At 41.3% G+C, this 22,989-nt stretch overlaps 1 protein-coding gene across 1 annotated transcript in view; it reads right to left on the reverse strand.

Moving 5' to 3' along the window:
- The window catches only part of PRKCA (protein kinase C alpha), a gene marked incomplete at its 5' end in the record, with an annotated part of 146,259 nt that extends 123,270 nt beyond the window's left edge, over positions 1-22,989 (reverse strand). Inside the window, 2 exons of the mRNA XM_017740749.1 lie at positions 19,535-19,566; positions 22,871-22,989. Of these exons, the coding sequence (XP_017596238.1) occupies positions 19,535-19,566; positions 22,871-22,989 (151 nt within the window). The remainder of the gene's footprint in view (positions 1-19,534; positions 19,567-22,870) is intronic.

The raw sequence follows: 22,989 nt of genomic DNA on the forward strand, positions 1-22,989 counted from the left end.
ATAAAAAGAAGAAAAAAAAATATCCCCCCCCCCCCCAACATTCTACATATGGTCACACAGAGCAAGGTTCAGCGTATGTACAGCTTTTGTTACCATCACTGCTAAACTCAGGATAAGAAATCGTTACAATATTTGAGTAATCTATTTACAGGATAACTGACAAAAAGGAAAGGGAGAAAAACATTTACATGAGGAAAAAAAAGTCAGGCAGAAGTATTCAAACAATACCCAGAGCATTTAGTTCAGTCAAATATTTAATGATTTCCAACAACCAACACCCCTGAGAGTGTTAAGAGGAAGGAAACAAGGTGTTTGAAATCATCTTTTTAATTCCTATTGCAATTTCATAAGTGGAAACGAAACCCTGTAAATAACCCACAGGAATTTCTAAGGAGGAGGAAGCAGGGGGTGACACGCACAGGCAGTGCTGCTTCAGAGCTGTCTGCACAGAAACCGACACTGTGAGGCCCAGGGAGAGCTCCTCTGGTGCCAGGATGGGGCTGGCAGCATCAACAGCCCTGAGTTAATTATTTCTAAAGAGCAATAATTAACGGCTGGGGCAGGTGGAGAGCTTTGCTCCACATCTTCCTGTGCAAGGCATCCCAAGTCTTACCACCCAAACCATGAAGGGTGAGGAATTCTCCTGACAAGCTAAAAACAGCACGGCCCTAAGTCAGTTCCCAAATGTTTTAAGCACATATCAGAAACGTGCTTAAAAGGCTATAAGCATAATGCTTATTTTTCAGATTTTTACCCAGCTCTCAAGGAATAACAGCAAAGTACCTGAGGGCTGGGGGCAACAGTGGTCGAACCACCACAGACTGTGCTAAAAAGTGATGTTTTCTGCCCCAGGCATGTTCAGGTACCCCTGGCAGAGCAGCCCACAGAGCAAATCCCATGTAGCATGTTAAATCATGTCCCAGTATGTACACAGAGAGTGTCAGAGTTTTCCTTATGTCATAGAAGTTATCCTTCCTTATAACACATCTGTAAATAAAAGGCTGTAATGCTGCAGTATACAAGGAAGGGGTTATTTTTAGCTCACACCAGTTGACTGTAGCAGTTCAGAGTGTGATCTGAGTCTAATAAAAGACAATTAATCTGATAGTAAATTAAGGGAAAAGATGGAGGTCGCACGGAATTCCGTTATAAATTGACTTCTAGGTGTAACATTAAATGACTTCAGTTCCTACTGAAAGAATTAAAAAATTGTTTCAGAATAAATTTCTGAAATATTTTTTGTTTACGTGAAAGTGACTGACAGTGGCAAGGCAAAATAATAGAAGCCAAAGATCCTATTACTAGTTTCATTATTGATGGAAATTCTAGCATACAAGGCTTTAATGAAATTAAATAGTGCAAACTACATTCACTTATTGCTAATAAAAAAATGAGTAACTGAAAAAATCCCACAAAACAACCTTCTTACAGACTCAACAAGGACTAGAGGAAATGCTTCATTTCAGATAAAATCCGAATAGTAAAAAAGTGGTGAAATACAAAACTGAAGTTTTTCAAATAGATGCAAAGCAGCATCCTGTGGAAGTTTCAGTTTCTAGGAATCCATTCCTTCTCCAAGTGTTCTAACAACACAGAAGACATGGAAGTTTAACCCCAGCTGTTGGCACACTCCAGAGCCACTCCTGTTGCCCTGAGGGGATGCCCAGGCAGGTCCCCAGCTCTCTGCTCCTGGCACTCGCCCTCTGCCCCTTCCCTGATTCCTGTTCCTCATCTCCTCCTCTGTGCTCACAGGAATCCCTTTCCTGGTGGCGCAAACTCAGGGCAGGTCACCTCTTGCCAGGCACAAATTCCTTTCCAGGCTGGGAGAGAGGAGAATGAGCCCACGCAAGTTTCACTCCCTGGGCTGGAGGGGCAGGGAAGGGCAGGCTGAGGCACTGCAGGGTGAACTCTCTGCCCTGCTCAGAAGCAGCTGGCACCAGGCACATCTCCAGGTGAAATGATGTGCTCTCTCTCCAGCTTGAGAACTGCTAAACTAGAAAAAAAATCTGACTCCAATTGAGGCCAAAGGGTGTTCCTGGATGAAAGAAGCTATGTCAGGAAGCCAAAATACTTCTAGAACTAAAGGTTTATAGCATTGCTGCATGCTGTATTTTTAATGTATCTCCGTTTCATTTCATCCGCTTCAAATAAGGAAACATCCCAAGGATGGTGATAGCATGCTGGATTTGTTACTATCTGCAGAAATTAGTTCCTATAAATAGTTTACCCAGGCTTTTTAAGACACAGCTGTACCAAGTTTCCCCAGAATTGAAATCGCCAAGACATCGATTCACTGCATCATTTGTCACTTCCACAAAGGTTGTGACAGGATCCCAACACCATCCCAGGCTTTTTCTGGAGATGCCTCGTCACACATTTTAATCTTATTATCTGTAAAGATGGAACACCATCTGCAACAAGCTTTTAAATCATTCCTTCTCCAGTAGCAGAATTCAGTGATGATAACAAGATTCAGTGAGCATGACTGGATAAAATTTTACCGTGTTAACCATGACCCAAAAAACAGTGCCATGGTTTAGGAGGAGGATTCGGAATTGCAGGAATATAGTACAAATCTCACTCCAACCTCCACATGTGCTCACTACTTCAGCCCTTACACACAACCTGTCAGCTGCAAGGAGGGATTTTACAAAGCCAGGGCAGATACCATCAGTGCCCATAATAATATCCAAAAAATCTCAGACTCGTAGGGATTTCTCAAGTCAAAACCTGCAATGAACTAAAAGAGAAGAAGCAGCTCACTGACTTCCCAACCTAACTACATAAAATATTTAAACTCTGAAATCAGGATTTAATTCACACCTGCCAAGTGAATGATGGAATGACAACACTGGAGCAGAGACAAGCTTGGGTCTGGCACGGGCAGGGTTATTGCAGTTTACAGAAACTCTGCACTGGATTGGTGCCAGCCAAATGGATGATCTTGGGAACAGATTACTTGGGAACAAGCAGCCATTGAAAAAGGTACCAAGGACACATTTATTCTCATTTATACAACCCTTGAGTCATGAAGTGTGCTCGAGAAGGCAAAAGAGGTTTAGATGAGAATACATTCCCCGTCAGAAAAGCAAATGGAAGAGTTAAGAAAACATAATTCATTCTTCAGATGTAATAAGTTATGAAAATAATTCCTCAGTGAAAGACAAAATTATCTGGATCTGCTTCTAGGCAATGACCTCCTCTACAATATCCTTCTTGAAAAACTACAACTTCCCACCAGGCCAAAGCTTGCCCCTTATTCTGCAGAACCAAGGGCAAACAGGGAGAGAAGCTCTGCTCAAGCAACACCGTACAGACAGATCACTGCACCACAGCGCAGAATTGCAGGGTTCTGTTCTTATTCTGACTCATTCCTTTAATATTCACACTCCTCAGGACCAGGATCTCGTCAAGCTTAAATACATCTTTGCACAAGACTTTGTGCCCCAGTGATGAAAAACAAAACAAGTCCTGTCTCATGCTTATCTCACATTTATCTCCTTGATCCTGACACAGTCTGTGCAACCCCAGCACTGCTAATGATCCCCATTTTACAGGTGGAGGCAGTATTAGTCTAACATACAAATAAGACTCAAAGCAATTCCATTTTTAGTGTTCTGGAGAGCCTTAAATCAATGACAGAAATGCAGAGTGTTGTCTAAAAACATTTAGGAAAGCCAGACACATTTTTAGTTCGAATACCACAAGCATGTTATGATCTGCAGGTCGAAGTGTGAAGAGACAGCCCAAGGGTGTGCAGACACAGGTTAATTAGCAAAACTAGAACATCTGGATTGCCGATAAATTTCTGTCTTGTAAACACATCAGCAATCTATAAATAAAAAGTTGTGTTATCAGAGATCTTGGTATCCTCTCAAGAGACAGCGTGCAATTTTTTTAACCCTAAAATCACCCACCATCTTCACAACTGGCTCTTTTCAGAAAACTAATGTAGAAACACAGAACTTGAATAACACCTTGGTTTAGTGCATTATTCTAGAGAAAGCCTGAAGTCTTCCGTCAACAGAGAACCCATTTTGGTCACAGCTGTTTTGAAGCCGAGCAAGCTTTAACATTTTACATTGTTCAACAGAATTTTTGTGGAAACTGATCTCACTAAATAACTTAACAAAAAAGATCTACAGAGAGAAGTTTTCATATCCCAACTCAACTTGAATGCAATTCACATTTAAAACCATTTTAAACTGACTAATGCAGGTACTACACGTGTTAAATAATAACCAGTGTTCTACCTCTCCTAAAACCAAAGTCCAAAATGTGCATCTGCAGGAAGATGTTTTTTTTCTATTTTCAGTCTGAAAGTTTTGAAGGCTTCATAACTAAGAGTGCTGAAAGAAAGTGATGTTTTATTCTGTGTTAACAACTAATCCAGGACTCATTATCCTGCTTCAGGGCTCCTGCTTTAAGTGCCACACCCAGGATTTGCCAAGTCCTGGTGCTGTGAGGAACAGGTTAAGAGATGCCTGTGGTGCCTTTGCAGAGAGTGTGAGGTGGGAGGAGGGATCAGGCTGGGAGCTCTGCATCAGGGACACGCAGGAATTAGGACAGGCTGCCGGAAAACTCAGCAGGACATCAGTTCCTTAGAGCAGACATGCAGTCTTCAAAAGCATCCTCATGGCAACTTGGGTTCTGCCATTAAAGCAAATTAATAAAATATCTAAGTTGGGGGCTAAGCAAATGTTAAAGGGTGGATTTGTAGCTTTGGAATGCAGAAATTTAAGACGATGTTCCTGCAAAAATGAGGAGGCAGCATACAAGTCGAGGCTAAATCAGGAATTACAAGCAACGAAACCTGCAAGTTTTAGCTGTTGTAAAGTCACACACAGACAGGCTGCTGCCCACCAACCTGCACAGGGGCAGATCTCAGCTGATAGAAACCCCAGAGCCCAGAATTCACTCACACAACAGTCAGAGAGCCAGAACAGCTGCAGAGAAGCCAATGGACCCAACTCCAACCGGGCCTGCTGTGGTTACTGAAAAGAGCTCATTCACATGGCCCACACTCCCTTGTTCAGCACAGCTGTTTCCAAAGCCACTCCCCAGCCCAGGCATGTTTTTTCCCATCCTATTTCACAAAAGATTTAAACATATTTCCAACAGATGCATTTTGTACTCCGGTAATTCAGTGATATTTCCTGATGACTGGTTAACACAAAAGCTGTGGCTGGTTGCTCCAAAGAATGCATCTGTTACCCTGCATCTCACCATCAGGTCAGAATGAATGTCTGACTGCAGAAAGTGACACCACAGAAGAAGAAATTACTCAAGTTTTAAGCCTCAACCTGGGGAAAAATAATTTGGCCATGCAACAAGAGCTTGAATAAAGGCTTCTATTTTTTCAAAAGATGAGCTAATAAGGGAAGGGAAAAAAACAAAGAAAACCACAACCTGAAAAGCAACTTAAACATTTTCTAATCAAGTTTACAGATAACACAACAGAAAATACCTCTTGATCATTTTTTCAAGCTAGATCATCCTTGCTCCCCATCACACATTTGATTTCTGAGAGCCCCTTAATTCAATTAACTGCATACAACAAAACAACCTCCATGGGAGGATACATTCACCCTAAAACTCATGGAGAACTACAGAGAGAACTTGGCTCAAGGAGTTTCTCCTACCACAACACACAGCAGAGCCATCACCTGAGCGTTCTGTGCACACAACAGCACAGCAGGAAAAGTCCCACACCAAGTGAGAAGGGCTTACCTGAGGAGAATGAGTTTGAAGTATATAATTTTCTGCTCCATTGATAACTATACCCTAAAACAAGAGGGGAGGGGATGAAAAGTAATCATGTCCATACCATTAAGCCTGGCGTAACTCTATTTGCTGAGGAATGGTGCTGTGGGCTTTTCCTTACAGGGTCAGCACTGTGTGCAATGGTAAATCATACCAATTATTTCACAGGGTGTATTTATGTTTTACACAAGCATAGGGCATGAAGCCATTCTCTGAGCTTCCTAGGAAGCAAGGGTTGCATCTTCTCACTGGTGCTTCTCAATTACTGTTACAAGAGATGTCTGCAATGAGAAAATTTTTTTGCACGATCCATTAAATTTGCTACTTTCTCCTCACAAGAATCCAGTGAATGCTTCAGGTGGTGTTTATAGCTCTGTCCTTACATGCAGCCATAACAAGCATAATTTAAATTATATCAACCATTTATGTGACAGAATATTTTTATGTAAAACTTCAGGAGACGTTATCGTGCTATCATATTGAAATTTCAATACTGAGCTCAAGCAAATAAATTCCACTTCAAAAATTACATCTGGAAAGTGAGAGGATAATATGTGCACGTATCAGCACATCTCATGTCTCTCTAGGTTACTAAACCTCCTGTATCAAGGGCAGCTTGCTTTACTAAATACTAATGCAGAACTCTGCAAAATATGAGGCTTCAGTTATTCAGAGGATCTCTGAACTGCAAATAAAAATAAGCATTAAAGCCCACACTATTAACTACAGATTAAGGTCAGATCCCAACAGTTGTTCCATATAGAAGAATGTAATAGATAAACATTCACTGACTGTGATACTGATCCCTTCTACAAAGCAGATTGTCAGACCGAGGCTTTAAAATTTTTAAGAACATTTATTAGCTCAGTATGAATTCAATCCTACACTCTCACGAAGAACGCAGAACTGGGACAAACTGTGTTTCGGAAGTTCTGGAAAGGCATCACTTATGCACCTGCTGGCCAGCCCAGTTTGCATTCTCTGCTCTGCAAATCTGACGGTTCTAAAATTAACCCCACTGATTTTTATCACTGACTTCCTTTTCATTTTGCTGTGTTAAATGTCAAATGATCCAATGTCTGACACTGCCCTTTTAATTATTACAACCAAAGCTTAAAGATGACACACACACATCCCCTCACCCCTTCAAAGTGAGGCTCAATGAAACACAGGCAACAGTGAGAATTCAAAGGTCAATATTTGCATAAGTGGAATAAAAGCCAAGAAAGCAAGAATTATTAAAATTTTAATTCTACAGTAAGTTCTACAATTAGTACTCTTTCTAATGTATTTAACTTACAAAGTAAGCTTCATAGATAGTACTGAGGACTTCATTAAAATTTACTGAGCTTATTTATCAATGCTTCTTTCAGAAAGCTCATTATAAAAACCTGCACAGCTCCAATTAGACCTCCCAAACGCATTAATGATATATGAGGTCTTTTATTCCCTTCATCAATCTTAGGCTACACATTTACATATATAATCAATACTCCAAAGTTAAGGAATGTCCATAAATTCACGGCCTCGCATCAACAAATTTGTTCACTCAATACCTTCTCACATGGGGTCCCCGTCCCTGTCAGTCACATTAACCCAACCAACCACATTTTATTGCTCTGTAATCAGGATTCAAAAGCACTTGAGATGACAGGAGCAATAAAAACCCTTGAGATTTCATATGTCCATTATGGTGACTGGGTTGTTTAAAAACAGGAGCTGCAGTTGCAGTCTGTGACTATAAATATGCACAACACCACCACAGAGCCAGGGAAGCTCAGGGTACAGGCAGGAAACAAAGGAATCCAAAGGCAAAGACCCTCTGCAGAAACCAGGAAAGGGATGCAGGGGTGACAAATGTTTGTCTTCCCTCTTCCCAAAACAGAAACAGCTCTATTAGCAAATATTTTACAGTGGTTTATTGCCTTTTCTAGTCTATTTATAAAAAAAGAAACCTGGACAAGGCATACTGAGCAAAGTGAGGTATTTGTGCTCCATTGCGTCTGTCCCAGGTACTAAAGCAGTCCCATGCCTCCAGGTATTCCTGCTTGATGGACTCTCAGGAGAACCCCTGACACTGACAGACCTCGCCTTCAGCACATTTGTTGTCAAGCATCCAAACCCACAGAAACCACGCAAAACATCTGCTGCCAAAAAATGAAGGTGCAGCACTGAATAAAACACAAGCCTTAAATGTTTGTAACATAATGCATTTATATTCTGAAATGAAAGTGATGCCCAGCCTTGTACCAGGTTTAATAATACACAACATAATTCTGTTTTTGCAAAGGGTTCAAAGATGCTCAAGCTCAATTAGATCATCAGCACTTTATATAAACTTGACAACCAAGGTGTTCCTCATTACACAGCATCAGGAGATGCTGACAAGAGTTGGGTTTTGCAGAAATCTTAGAAATGAGCTTTGCTGCCTTGTATGAAAACAAGGGCAGGCATCAGTTTTACAGCTCCACCAGGCACACCTGGGTACCCAAGGCAGAACAAAACACTTAAAAGAACTGCTCAGTGAAACAACAACTGGCAAGAGCACACAGGGAGCACCAGAACGTAAAACCCTCTAATGCAACAGCCTGCTGTGCAGTTGGCATAACGACTGCAGAGCCATTAGGAAACAATACAGCTTCCGAGGAAAATGTATGAAACATATCCAACACTTGCACTTCAAAACCCTCTTCAACGACTACACAGCTTTTCAGTTCTCCTTTTCAGAGGCAAATTGGGGATATTGCTGTACAGGGATAGCATTTACAGACACTGCAGGATCTGTACTGGTGGTGCCAACACACAGGTCAGACTCAGACAAGCAAAGACCTGGAGGCTGCAGTACAGGAAGGACATGGAGCTGTTGGAGAGAGCCCAGAGGAGGCACTAAGGTGGTCAGAGGGATGGAGAAGCTCTGCTGCGAGGAAAAACTGGGAGAATTGGGATTGTTCAGCCTGGAAAAGCAAGGTGACCTAATTGTGGCCTTCAGTACCTGAAGGAGCTACAAGAAAGATGGAGAGAGACTCTCTACAAGGGTGTGGAGCGACAGGACAAGGGGAATGGGTTCCCACTGACAGGGGGCAGGGTTAGATGGGATATTGGGAAGAAATTGTTCCCTGTGAGGGTGGGGAGGCCCTGGCACAGGGTGCCCAGAGCAGCTGAGGCTGCCCCTGGATCCCTGGCAGTGCCCAAGGCCAGGCTGGACAGGGCTTGGAGCAGCCTGGGACAGTGGAAGGTGTCCCTGCCCACGGCAGCAGGTGGAATGGGATGAGCTTTAAGGTCCCTTCCAACCCAAACCATTCTGTGATTCTATGAATACAAAGAAATAAACTACCATGAAAAAAACCACCACTTTTCCCTCTTGATACACTGGGCTAAGAATGATACTTTAGTAAGTTTTCATATTTAAAAACCCACAATATTCCCCAGGGTCCTCAGGCAGTTGCCACAGTTGTGTGTTTGTTCTGGCCATACACTGAGTTAGAAACACCATAAAATACAGTTTAAGCTGCACAACAAGATTCATTAAGCCTTTACTGTGTTTTAAAGGTTCACAATTTAGGATCTCTCAATAAGATCAGAAGGAATTCTGAGCAATACCTAGGCATCAAACGATTTGAAATAGAACATAAATAAAATCATGTTTTTCTCCATTCTTCCTGTAATGTTCCAGCATTTGTCTCAATGGCACATACTCAGAGCAGAACTGAAAAATACCCACCCAGAGGAATCTACCTATTGTTTTTGCTGCATCCACGTCACTTCTTTTAACAGAGAAATTACATTCTATAAAAATACATCCAGCAGATGTAATTTGCAAAAGCTGATGACAAAAAAGGAAGACATAAAACTGGCATACTTGGAATTATCTCAAATTTAATTAATTCAAAGTTTGCAAACAAGGTAGGAGCAGTCCAAAATCTGACTAATTTTACAGCACATCACAAATTCAATCAGCTAACCTGTCACGATGGAAAAACATGGAAAAAACTGTATATACACCCTTAAAATAAACTCTTCTGCTTAGTCTATTTTTGAGTTTATCATAACAGGGTTATTTTATAACATTTTTTACGAGAGCAAGTTCAGGAATTTGTTAGGCTGAAATCTATCTTATACAATTCTGGATCAGGAGAAAAATGGAGCTGCCCAGAAGCTGTCAGCACCTCACAGGGTGTCACCTTCAGACACACAAAAATTCTCTGGGGATCAAAGCCTGGATGCAAGAAACTGAAAAGTAGTTCAGGTAAGAGGTTCTAGGGAACAGGAGCAGGTAACACCTCTCCCAGGGAATCAGGAGATGTGATGGAAATGCACACAGGGTGATAGAGGAGGAAAAATAATTATGAGGGGGATTTTTCCCAACAGCAACACCTTAAGAAATAAAGAAACTTAAAATCAACCCACTAAAACACTGATGTACACAACGACTTTGCATAAAATAAGGATTATTTCTGCACTCTCAGAACATAAAGTTTTTTTGTTTTATTTTTTAATATTAAAGGCCAATTTCTTGAAAACAAGAATACTTTGAGGTGGATTCTGGCTAATCCTGCTGAGTAAAAACCAAAATAATAAACCCACGCAGACTAGAAGTTGAAAGAAGAGAAAGTATTATTCCAACTCCTCCTTGTACGTGAATAATGGCTTGTTTACTAAGGAGCTGAAATACCACATCCTGCACACATTCCAGGGAAGTTAAAAATGCTGTTAATTTTAAAGGAAAATGAAGAGTGAAGTATCTGTGCTTTGGGAAGAGAGTTACATTAGGAATAACCTTCAGCATTCCTCAAAATGAGAATTTCTATCTGCAGTCCATACCTTGCCCTCATTTAGCAGCAAAATAAGGAAGGCAAGTATTTGAGCCACTTTTTGCAGTCATTAATCCTTTTTAAACATATTCTAAGTAGACACCCTCATGTACATCCTCAGTGGTTTCAAAACCCAGGCACATAGAACCCAATTTCTAAACATCTGATTCTTGTAGATTTAGTATTTGAAAAGGGTGAAAAAAATTGCCACCAGTACTCAGTTGTGCCATCAGTGTAAGGATCATTTAGGGGGATAAAAATGTTGAATTTTCAGAAACACAGTCTTCATAAAATTTTGCCTCAGAATAAATTGCAACTTCCAAATGCAATTACAAGCTTCATTTAGCTATATGGAAACACTGGGTGAGTGTACAAATACTAAGAGCTGTATATAATTCTTCTAATTGAAGTTAAAGACAAATAAGGAGCAATAGCTGCAACTCTAGTTAAAAATCACTATTTCTTAATATGGGCTATTTTCTTAGCAAAAAGAAGACAGCTTGACAATTGCTACACAAGGCAAATAAAGCCTTGAATGTGCAATTTGTGTTGATCACTGTCCGTCCACTGACACTTCTGACAGTGGGAAAACTGTGACAGTAAATGATGAGCAAATCTAAATCTTGACAGGCCATTGTATAAAGACAAGTATTAATTAGACTTTTGCAGCTTCATTTTAAAAAGTAGCGAACTAAGAGAGCAATAATGATTATATTTTTGGTGTTGCTGGATGAATTTGCACTTTTAGTTCAAACAGTATGTTTCTGTATCTCTAAGTGATAAACAAAAAAGGACATTTTGTAAACTATACAGGACAGAAAAAATAATAATTCCAGTAAACTTCTACATTTATAAGTACGTAGTCCAGATTTCTAATAAAGTTCATTTGATGAAAAGATTTCAATTAATACAGCAGTGCGATCTCAAAATCTAAATTAAGTCAACTAGAAGATAACCTGAAAAAAACCCCTATGTGCCTGCAGTACCTTATAGTCTGTATTATGTAATTGCAAAATGGAACAAAAAAACCCTCATGTAAATCAAATTCTAATTAAGAAACCAGAATAAACAACACCGAAATGCACAGAAAGTTACATATGCATATGTTTGGCTGCCTGACTTAGAAGGTAAGAGTTATGAATCACATTTGTGGAAGGCATTATTCATAAATAGCTGCAATTGAAAAATTAACAGCTGATAACCAGCTCCAAGCATTCCCAGCCTCTGCAAGCCTTCAACAGGCACTGCTGGAAACAGTTAGAATTAAAATGTTCAGCATCTACAAGAATTTAAAAACACTTAAAGGGTAGTTCCTGTTATTAATTATACACAAGAGAGTCCTTCTCTCTTAGACTTTCATGCTTTCTACTGCAGATGTAAAAGCTGAGGAACTGCACCTAAAGTATTTATTAAATAACTTATTATTTTTACCTCTCACCCTAAAGAGAAACAACCCACAAAAGCAAACATAAAAGAAATAATTATTGATGCATCCCAACAGGGAAATCTGTTTTCTTCATCTTTCTGCAACTTTCTTTCCAACACTCCAATAAATTCTGCTCACAGCATCCGCAAAAATCTTGTATCAAATGAGCACCATATGTGGCTATGTAACAGCAGCTGATGTGCAGGATTACACCAAGGCAGAAGGAAAAATAAAGAACATGCCAAACTTTATCTTGCCCATCCTCAAAATGATTTATCTGTCAACTTGGGATAAGCTATTACTCCCACATTTTCAATTAGAAGCTGAAGAGCTTCACAGAATTACACCCAGGGCACCGGAACAGTCAGTGTCTCTACTGGAACACAGGGCTGGGATATCTGACCAATCCAAGTAAACAAAACAAAACAAAACTTCATGTTAGAAGTGGGGGAAGGGTGAAGATGACTTTGCTCTTAAAATGTAATACAAGAAAAAATGTTTGCTGCAAGATAAGATTTAATGTTGGAGTTTTGATGAGCGCAGTATCACCAAGGAAATTTTCTAGAAAAACCGGCGTACAGTGGTATATTTATTTATTTTACTGCCATGTTCAGTGTTGAATGAATTATATATTTAATTGTATATTGAGCATCAAGGATCACAGACTCATTTAAGCTGGAAAAGCCCTGCAAAATCATAGAACAGTTTGGGTTGGAAGGGACCTTAAAGCTCATCCAGTGCCATGCCCTGCCATGGGCAGGGACACCTTCCACTGTCCCAGGCTGCTCCAAGCCCTGTGCAGCCTGGCCTTGGGCACTGCCAGGGATGCAGGGGCAGCCTCAGCTTCTCTGGGAATTCCATTCCAGGGCCTCATCACCCTTTTAGTAAAGAATTTCTTCTCAATATCTAATCTAAACCTGCCCTCCTTCAGGCTTATCACTACACACCCTGGTGATCATCGAGTCCACCCTTAACCCTGCCAATGCCACCACTAAACCATGTCCCCAAGTGCAACATCCACGTCTTTAAATCCCTGCAGGAATGGTGACTCACCCCGATCTATTCAATGTATTGACCTTCTGTGAATGCACGTGGTTGTAGTAACAAAGACTCCTCACCAACACAAACAGAGGCACCTTCTCTGTCCTGCTGTTCCTTCTACCCAGCTACGATGCTCAGGGACAACATGTCCCCTTCCCAGCACACAAGGCAATGGCTGAAGGCAGAACCTACATGTCTGCAGTGTCAGGTAATGCTCCAACAGGAACACACGTGTACAGGAAAGTGCTCTGAACTAAGCTCCCAGTTTCAGGGCTTTTATGTCTGATGAGCTGCAGTGGGATCCAGGAACCAAAACCCTCTAGCACCTGCTCTGTAGCACCCAAAGGAAAACCACTTTTCATGCTCCAAGACCACCCAGCAACACAGACAAAGCTGGGATGACTGCAATACACATTTCCAAAGGGCTCTGAGCCAGCACTGATGTATCTGCACTCATTAAGACTCAGGAGTTTCACCCATCACTGCTGTTCTCAGGAAAAACTCGGAGCATGGACAATTTTTCAAAGATATCTCAGAGTTCACCTGTGGAAATGGGAACAGAATCTCAACTTTCACAGGCATCAGCAATTAACAGCACCATATTTCCTCATAAAATGGGTCAGATGTTGCAAAAGTAAGGACAGCTAAAAGAGGGGAAGAACAATAAATGGAAGCTGACAAGACAAATGAACAACAAGCATCTTATCTCCAAATTATCTGCAGATCAGTAAAATTACTGCCCTTTGAGAAGTGGTCACAGATGCACAGTCCACAGATCAGGCTGAGGGCAAAAGGCCAATGGAAAGGACAAAGGAGAGAGGAATCACGGAAACTGTGTGCAGATACAATTTCTGCTCCCAGGCGCTGTTTATTATTTTGTTTGGGTTGTGATTTTTGGGGAGTGCGTAACTATTTGGGTTTTGCTCCGGGGGATTCCATTTTGGAACAGATATCTCCAAGTTATGCACATGAAAATACATTAGCGAGGCAGCTGCTGTAAGTGTATTTTTACTGAGTTCCCATTTCAGAAGATTTCATGCTGACTTTTAAGCTACATCACAGCTTTCCACGGAATTAATTTCCCAATCTCAGGCTTACAGCAACATTAGTTAATGTAAACTGTAGCACATGACAAATAACACAAAGAGCACAAAGGAAAACACCCACATTGTTCAAGCCCTGGTCTGTAATACCCCATCTCACCACAAAACCAAAAATGATACAAGAGAAGCAGTTCTGGCATAGAAAGGGGAACTTGCTTTGTGTCTTGTCCACCCTTCGGCAAAAACATTTCCACGTAAGGAAGACAAATTATTTTTATGAGAAGCAACACAGCAATGCAATAGGTTTTTCTTTCTTAGGTTACAAAGGAAAGTGAAGATTGTAAAAGGAAGAAACTGTAGGGGAAACACAGCCATCAGGATGGAAAACCAAGAACTAAGCCTTGATCTGCACACAAAGAAAAGAACAAATGATGCTGCTTCCACTATAAATACGTTATATCACTACTGAGGATTGAGGTAAACTCTGTCAGCCAGGTTGGAGGTGGTCATTTTCATTGGTTTGAATCTTCAGATCATAGAGCATTAAAAATTAGTTTCTCAACCACATCACTACAGAGACCTTTAATACAACATTTTTAATGAAAATACATGATTTAAAAATGAGGTGGCATCAGGCGGTTCTTTGATCTTTTTCTTGTAGAAGGGAGGTCAAGAACCATCAGATAAAAGATAAACAATGTAGAGGAAATGAAGTGCTGGTTTGATGTGCCAATATTACAAGATTTGAACATTAAAAACTAATAAAATGCCCCCATTTCCCTTTTTAGTGAAGGAATTGCTGTAGATGTCTGCCAAGTCCAGACCCGGCATGGCACGAGCTGTTCCAAAAAGCTTAGGACAACAGTAAAAGGTAAAATTCAACATTCAGAGAAAAATAATCTGCAAATAAATGGAGGGAAGACAGAAAAAACAGTGGAAAGAGCAATAGTTGCCCAGATTAGTGAAGCATAATGATCTGCCTTAATTGATTTCTCTGATTTTTATTTATGTAAATTAGAAAACAAACATGCAACTCTTCCTTAGCTCATTATTATCCTTAAGCCAAATGTATTTCACAGCTGAACTACAGCAGCATATTGCACTTCAGTAAAGCCTGCAGCAACCATGTAAAAAAGGGAAAACTTGCTGTTAATGACTAAGAATTTTGACCATTTAGGAGAGAATTAACAACAGGACCTTAATCAGGAACATGAGCTGATCACATTCATATTACTGTAACTAAAAATATTTTTGCCCTGAGGAAACTTGATGAGCCTTCAGTGCTGAACTTAAAACAACCTCTAAACCTACATAAATACATGTTCTACAACGTTTGCTCTTCACATCTTAGTGAGCTCCTATTTGTTGAGCTCTGTTCACCAGAAAAATGCTTCTTACAAATCGAACAGAAAGAAACAAGTATAGGTTACACTCAGAGTGTAACAGTCTATCAAAAGAATGATGAAGCCAAAATTTAACTTAATTGCTTGGTTAATTTAAAGTCTGCTGTCTCAAAAGAGGAACTTTCATGCTGTGGCAGATTGAAAAAGGTTTAAATTATTCCATTTTTCACATTGCTCTTGCAGTATTTCCAGGTGCACATCAGAGGGAAGCTTTCAGTGCTACAGACAGCTTGCTGGGCTGCTTGACAATGTAAGAAAACAAAACAAAGCCATAACTCCCTGGAATAATCCTCCCATCGTGTTTGCACTGCCACAGAGACAATCAACAGCAAACAGCAAAAGCAAAACAGCAGAATGAGAGCTCCTGTTTCACAAGCACAATATTTAAAATACTTCATGTTTCTATAAATCAACAATAAACCACAAATATCAAACTGCAAAATGCTTTCTTATAACAGGAATAAAAATTTCACAGAATCCCAGAATCTTGAGGTTGGAAAAGACCTCCCAGACCATTGAGTCCAAACTGTGAGCAATCCCCACCTTGTCCCAGCCCATACCACTCAGTGCCACATCCAGGCATTCCTTGGACACCTCCAGGGATGGAGACTCCAAACCTCCCTGGGCAGTCCCTTCCAGTGCCTGACCATCCTTTCTGTGAAGAAAGTCTTCCTGAATTCTATCCCTAGGAGAACATTAATCCATCTGAAGTCTTCCAAGTGCGTTTTCAAACTCACACATGACCAAAAAACCAGACATTTTCCACTGTTACTTTATGATCCCAAACCCCTTTCTCTAAAAAACTTATTTCCAATGATGCAACAGAATTCTGCTTCCTCTCCATGCAATAACACATCCCTGGTCCTGGCTGTAAACCCAAGCAGCCCTTCTGAGGATCTGTTTGCTGGAATATTCAGCAGCCACATTAAAATACACCCATCAAGAAAGAGAAACTACATCGGATGTGGACTGTCTCTTGCTGAACGTCTGTGTGGTAATAATGCAATTGTACTTGACCCTCTGCCACATGCAGGGCATTAAAACCACACCAAAATTTAATTTGCTGTCTTTTGCAAATTCATAAGGATCCCATAAAAATTAGGAGGCGGAAAAAAATTACCTTGCAAAATGTTTTAAGAAAATAAATTGAAATAATTCTCTTCAATTCCAAAGAGATCATTTAAATGCCTTTACCTAATGCTGAACTGAACACTACAGCAGAAACAGGCATCAAAATCTGAAAACAAAAGTGATGACATACAACTGAAAACATGTTCCAAGGCTCAAAGCAAGCCCAGTGAAAAAAAGGTATTAATGGTCCAAAATCAGATCATTTCACTATAGCACAGTTTCAATTCTAATAAAAGCTATATTAAAATATTAAATTAAAATATTCCTTTGAGTGCATATCTTAAAAATAAAACTAGGACTGTATTTTGTGTGACACTTTTTAAATGGAAGTTTTAAAAATATATGAAAACATACCACACTTGCTGCAATACTTAAAACTGCATAAAAACTAAGACCTGTTGTTTAATTAAAGAATTCTAATGCAAATATTCATAGGATTGTCGTTTTTATAGTAGAAACATCATCTGAGTGTGGTGTGACTGTTGTGGGCCTTTCCTCTTCCCTCTGGTATCAAAGGCCGGAAGAATTTCAAACAACTTTGGAAATAACCAACCCCCCCCAGCTCTGAATTCTGCCTGACATCAAGTTTTTGCCTAGTGGGAGATTTTACAACACTGTTGAAAAGAGAATAGAAAAGACTTTTTATAATGGAAACACTGATGGACCAAGAACTATGGTCATGCTAAGAGCTGTCACTGCAATATTCCTTCTTTCATGTCATACTGAAAATTCCATTTTATTCTCCATTTGGCATTCTTCTCTGTAAAAGTAGTCACTTCATTATAGAAATCTGGGGTTTTTTCTGCAGCCTACCTTCTAGCTTCACACTTTTCATTTTAATTCTTCATGTTCTCAGTAATTTTGATCAGTAATTTGTCTTTCCAGCTTTAGCTGGTGGCTTTTCAGACAGAAACATCAGAAAGCTGAACTGAAAAAAAATTGATTCAGCAGCTTAACTTCATCATGGAAGTTTTATTTTTCAAGAGTATTATCCCAAGAGTATGAACTCTGATTTTGAACACAATCAGGTTTAATAAATGATGGCTAAAAACCCCATTACTTAAACTTATTAGTGCACCACCAACAGCTTGATAAAAACCATATAAAATTAGAACATTTCTTAGAGATTTTAACTAAGGACACAGACAAAACCACTGAATACAACAGTCTCCAAAGAGAAACTGTAGAATCTTGCTCTAATACAGACAAAAGTCAGGTTTGAACATATTTAGATTCATAAAAAGTATCACATCTGAAGCATTTAAAAATAAACAGAGCTGCTCTACTGTGTTTACTCTTGTTTGTGTCCATGAATGGTATCTGCAGGGGAAACAAGACTGAATTCAGAACTTCAGCTGGCTTTGTACAGATCAGTCCTCACCAGCAGAACTGTTCCTGGCTCATTGGAATTACAGTGGTGGAAGGAATTCCAGGCAGAGAATCCAAACCCCTGGAGATGAGCTGCCATGTCAGAGTGGATCTGTGGCCCAGATCCTGCTCAGACTGAGCCCCCAGCTCCCAGCTGGGAGCAGGAGAAAGTCAGCACTGTGCAAGCTGCAAAAGCTAAGCTGGATAACTGCACCATTTAAATGCAGCCCCAATTATTTTCTGTACACCAACAGAAACCTGTAATGAACCTTTAAACAATTCCTGAGCTGGGAACTACTGAGCTGTCCTGAACGGGATTGAGGAAATGCCATCCCACTACCAACTGAGCACTACACACTCATCTACAGCACTGCTTTGGGTGCGATGGGGGGCAAGAAACTCGAGGATATCTACAAAATTTAATATTAATGTTTTGGGGCACCAAGGAAGAGTCATGGATGTCTGCTTACCTCCATCAGGAAATGCTGTGTGTGTCTGCAAGGCTCTACTTGCAGAACGAAAACTTATTTATTGCAAATCTTTAAAAGGCAGTCTTTGACATCCACTTTCTCAAAGGTGTAATTTCAAGAAGCATCAGCTTACATCAACTTTCATGAAAATACCACAGAATCCATAATTTCATTGACTGCTAAGTAAAAGCAACATTCAGGATAGTCAAATGTGCTCTAAGGCAAGAGCAAATGTCCATTAGAAATGTCATGAAAGAAACAAGGAAAAGGCCAACTAATGAGTACACAATGTGCAGCTGCAGGAGAAGTGACAGGGAGAAGATGGAAAAGAGAAAGGGACAATAGAAAGGCTCATCGTAATTAAGCAAACATATGACAAAGAAAAAAAACCTGCACTAGTTGGGTGTGGTTATTTCATGATTAAATGCTAAATAACGGTAAAAATCTGGCAGAAATACAGGCTGTGTGAGAATACAGCATTTACAGTTATCTTACACTACAGCAGCTTTCAATTTCTCAGGGTTAGCAGATTTTATTAAATCAGTGATTTTATACAGGTGGATTTTTTTTTTCTGTAATTCAGTATTACATAAGAGAATTGTCCTGTCCTAATACAGAGTTAAAGCCAAAGGTCCTCCCGAACACGCATTGTATGAAAATGAAAACCAGGGACTTTGGGTTATGAAAAGAAGCCATATGACTAAAAAGTGAATCCATTTTCCAAAACGCCCACACAGACAAGAGCTTCTGATGAGAAAAATGATCTCTGCAAAGCTAAATTGCACAGATTATTTCCATGAAAAGTCAGAATCATGCAGATTATACGACATTTACCGCGCTGAGATTTAAAAAAGTAACCCACCAACTTTTTATATTATTACAGTATGAATAATTACTTGATTGTTCAATATAAATATCAATAATTATTTAATTGGATAATTGTCTTCTTTTAGAATTTACACAGGCAATGATGCTTGCTTGGTTTTTTCAGGATTCTCTCTTGCTGCTGGCAAGTTTTGGGTACCTTCAGAACGAGGTGCAACCACCTGTGTGTGCCAGCAAAGCAGTTGTGGCCTACCTTGGCACTGGAATCCTTGCTTCCCAAATCCCCTGCAGAAAGAAGGAAAAGACTGCCTTAGTATATTTAGCTTTAATTTCTACTCAATGATCTCTAAAAACATAAAAATAGCTTCATATTAAATTACTTCAGGTTTTGCTACGACAGCAACAGATTTTCAAATACACAACACAGACCAGCCCACCCATTTCAAAGCAGAGAACAATAGCTGTCACCAGCTCTGTAATTTCAGCTTCTGGCAACAATTTTTTTATTATTATTTTTTTACAAGCTATTTTGGATCTACAATTATCATCATCTGTGATTACTGCATAATATTTCAACTCGTTTAATGCCACATGTATATTTAACAGCCACGTAAAATATTCCAAGTTCCAGCAAAGGCACATAAATCAAACTAGACTTGGGTTTTCATCCAAATTTTAGGATTACAAGCCGGTGTTATGAGCCTCAGCTAGAGTCCAGCCGTTTGCTGTGTGGAAAGCAGGCAGGTTAAAGGTTTTGCTTGTTTCAATATAAGTGAGAAGACAGGCCCATGATTTTCATACTGATTATTCTCCAGCTTCCTTGCTCCATTTCCATAACAAAATACAAATGTGTGTGTAACACACACTGCAATACAGTGACAGTGGTATCCAGAGATCCAACGCATTTTATACCTCTGGCAAACTGCACTGCTGTGGATTTATTCGTTTATCTTTAAGCATTTACCATTCTCTTCCCACAAAAATAACTGTTTTGAGTATCCTGCCTATAAACATTTCTCTGCCTTTTCCCCCTTCTTTGCAGCCTGTTTTTCATCTGGAGAGCTGGAGCCGCTCACACTCAAACCCAAACAGACAAAAGCCGTGAGCTGGAGAAGCTGTGTGCAATTAACAACACGTGGTTTAATTATCAACTTTATGGAAATGATTTCTTAAAAAAAAAAAAAAACAACAACAATTTCTCCCCTTTATTTAATTATTTATGGAAGAGACAAAACCTTCAGTGCACTCTTACTTCAGGTGGAAGCTGAAATGACACAGCTTAGAGAATTTCTGTACATTTGTGTGCACAAGTCACTACTTGTTGTTGCTCTAAGAAAACCTAAACTAGGAAAACCAGGAGAAAAATCAAATTATTTGTTTTCTTGGCAGCACACATGCCTATATTGTCACTCTGATGCTGTTCTCACTCATCTTCACAAAACTCAAAAGCTGGAAGTGTGGAAATGCAATCATAGGAAAGCTGATGGCGGGACTAAGAACATGAAACAGACTTTAGATAATTGTGGTCCTTTGAAATAGACTTATTTGCAGACCTTCCTTTTTTATCTACTCCAGAAGCAGGGCTGTTCCTCAGTGTCTGAGCTGAATCCCTGCAGAGCTGCAGCCCATTCCACTCCCCAAGCAGTTACAATGTAATTTTTAAGTAAAAAGTCTTAAAAAAATATTGACGCTCCAGAAACAGAGTGGAGAGTGAAAGTTGCTGAAGAGGATAACACAGCACTAAACTATTTTGGTAAATATTAGCTGATGAAATGTAATCTAAGGAAAGAATCTATTTGTGTAGTTCATTGAAAGGTTGTGTTTACTATTCTTTATACCTCCAAACATACATTGATTGACACAAGTCATTTTGGAAACAGACGAAGCCCTTTCAGTGGTGCGCGATGGTTGTCTGAGACCAGTCCATCTCCAAATTGGAAAATGAAACAAATTTTCAAGTTGTCAGATGCTCTTCTAAGGAATGTGAAGAGCTTCCTCAGGCTCAGTAGGCAGGACAAGGCAAGAGCACAGTCACTCTTGCCACCTGTCAGGCACAGGATACCCTTTCACTTCCAAACCCATCCTGTCATTCGTGACAGAGCTCTGCTTTGTTTTATAACTGTGCTACTTAAGTGCACAAACACCGCTCGGCAATAACCCTGCAGCGGTTTTTCACACCTCTCAACTCATTCTGGTTTAGATTAACTTTGAAGCAGTTTCTGAAGGTCTCTCACTTTTACCATACCCAACTCCAATTTTTTTTTTTTTTTTGCAACTAGGACAAAAGGAAAAAAAAGTTAAAAAGAAAAAGGAAAAAAAAGTCATAAAGTTGACTTGTTTCTCCTGCAGTCTACCATCTCAGCTTTTCTTCCTTACCCTGCAAATATATTTCAATCATTTTTGGCACAAGCACAGTCTTTGCTTCAGCATGCAAGCAGAGCAAAACTGACGGAAGAAGGAAAAGGTCCGTGTCCAGACACAAACACACATAAAAAGAGCAAGAAGCGTGCCACGGACACAAAGCCAGCTGCGTGCAGACCCATCTAGACCTTTCACAACTTTGGCCAAAATAAGTCACAGATCTCGTTTTCGGCAACCAGACCTGCAGCGCAAACTTGAGCAGCGGAGCAGGGCTGGAGCGAGGTGAAGGAGGGGAATCCCGAGCTGTTTGTGCTGCACGGTCCCTACAGGTACAGGACCCCCGAGGCTCTCAGGGTTCTTGCCGAGCCCGGGCCGGGGCCGCCGCTCCTCGCACGGGGCGCGGAACAAGCGCAGAACGGCCCGGCCTGCGCGGAGCTGCCGCCCTGCCCCGCCACGCACGAACTCATGGGTGTATTTTTCCCTACCAGCTTAGCAATGCGCGTGTTGGTAGGGAGTTTTCCTGCCCTCTCAAGCAGGAACCCTTCTCTCACAAAAACCACTCCTCCCTTTCCTCGGCGCGGACCGGAGCAGCGGTGTCACGGTGCCTTCCCGGCCTCACTGCCCGCCCTCGGGCAGCAGGAGGAACAGGGCAGGCACTGACCAGGAGCTGAGGCTAGGTGACCCAAGTTCTGCCACCCAGCAACGCCCCAGTCTGACACGGGCACCCTCCGTCCCAGCACGGCTGTGCCTGGCTGAGCCCCCCAGCCCGGCTCCGCCGAGCAGAACCGGGGACAAGGGGTGAGAAACACAGCTCTGGACCGTTTGGGAAGCGATGGCCCCAGCGCGGGTCTCCAGACCCTGCTGGGCTCTGCGACCGAGCGCCGGCAAGTTTGGAGACTCCCCCGCCCCGAAAGCGGGGTGCGCACAGCCCCGGGCCGGGGCCCCCCGAGCAGCGTCAGCCGCACACAGCCCACCGGGAGAGGGATGCGACAGCGCCAGGGCAGCGAGGGGACAAGGGGGGTCACCCACACCGGGGTCACCTGCCCGGCCCCGGGGGGAGCGGCGGCACCGGGAACCGTCTGCCCGGGGGCGCGGCGGGTGGGCAGGGAAGAGAAGGGAGGGCAGGGCGGCTCACCGGAGCCGGGCACAGCGCCGGGGCTGCCCGGGGGGGGGAATCCCCCACGGCAGAGCGGGCCCGGGCGGCGGCGGGCGCGAGGGGGGGTCTCACCAGATGAAGTCGGTGCAATGGCTGCAGAAGGTGGGCTGCTTGAAGAAGCGCGCGATGAATTTGTGCTCCTTCACCTCGTGCACGTTCTTCTGCCTCAGGGCGCCCTTGCGAGCGAAGCG

Source organism: Corvus brachyrhynchos, unplaced genomic scaffold, assembly GCF_000691975.1.
Source record: "Corvus brachyrhynchos isolate BGI_N302 unplaced genomic scaffold, ASM69197v1 scaffold218, whole genome shotgun sequence".
Lineage (NCBI taxonomy): Eukaryota > Metazoa > Chordata > Aves > Passeriformes > Corvidae > Corvus > Corvus brachyrhynchos.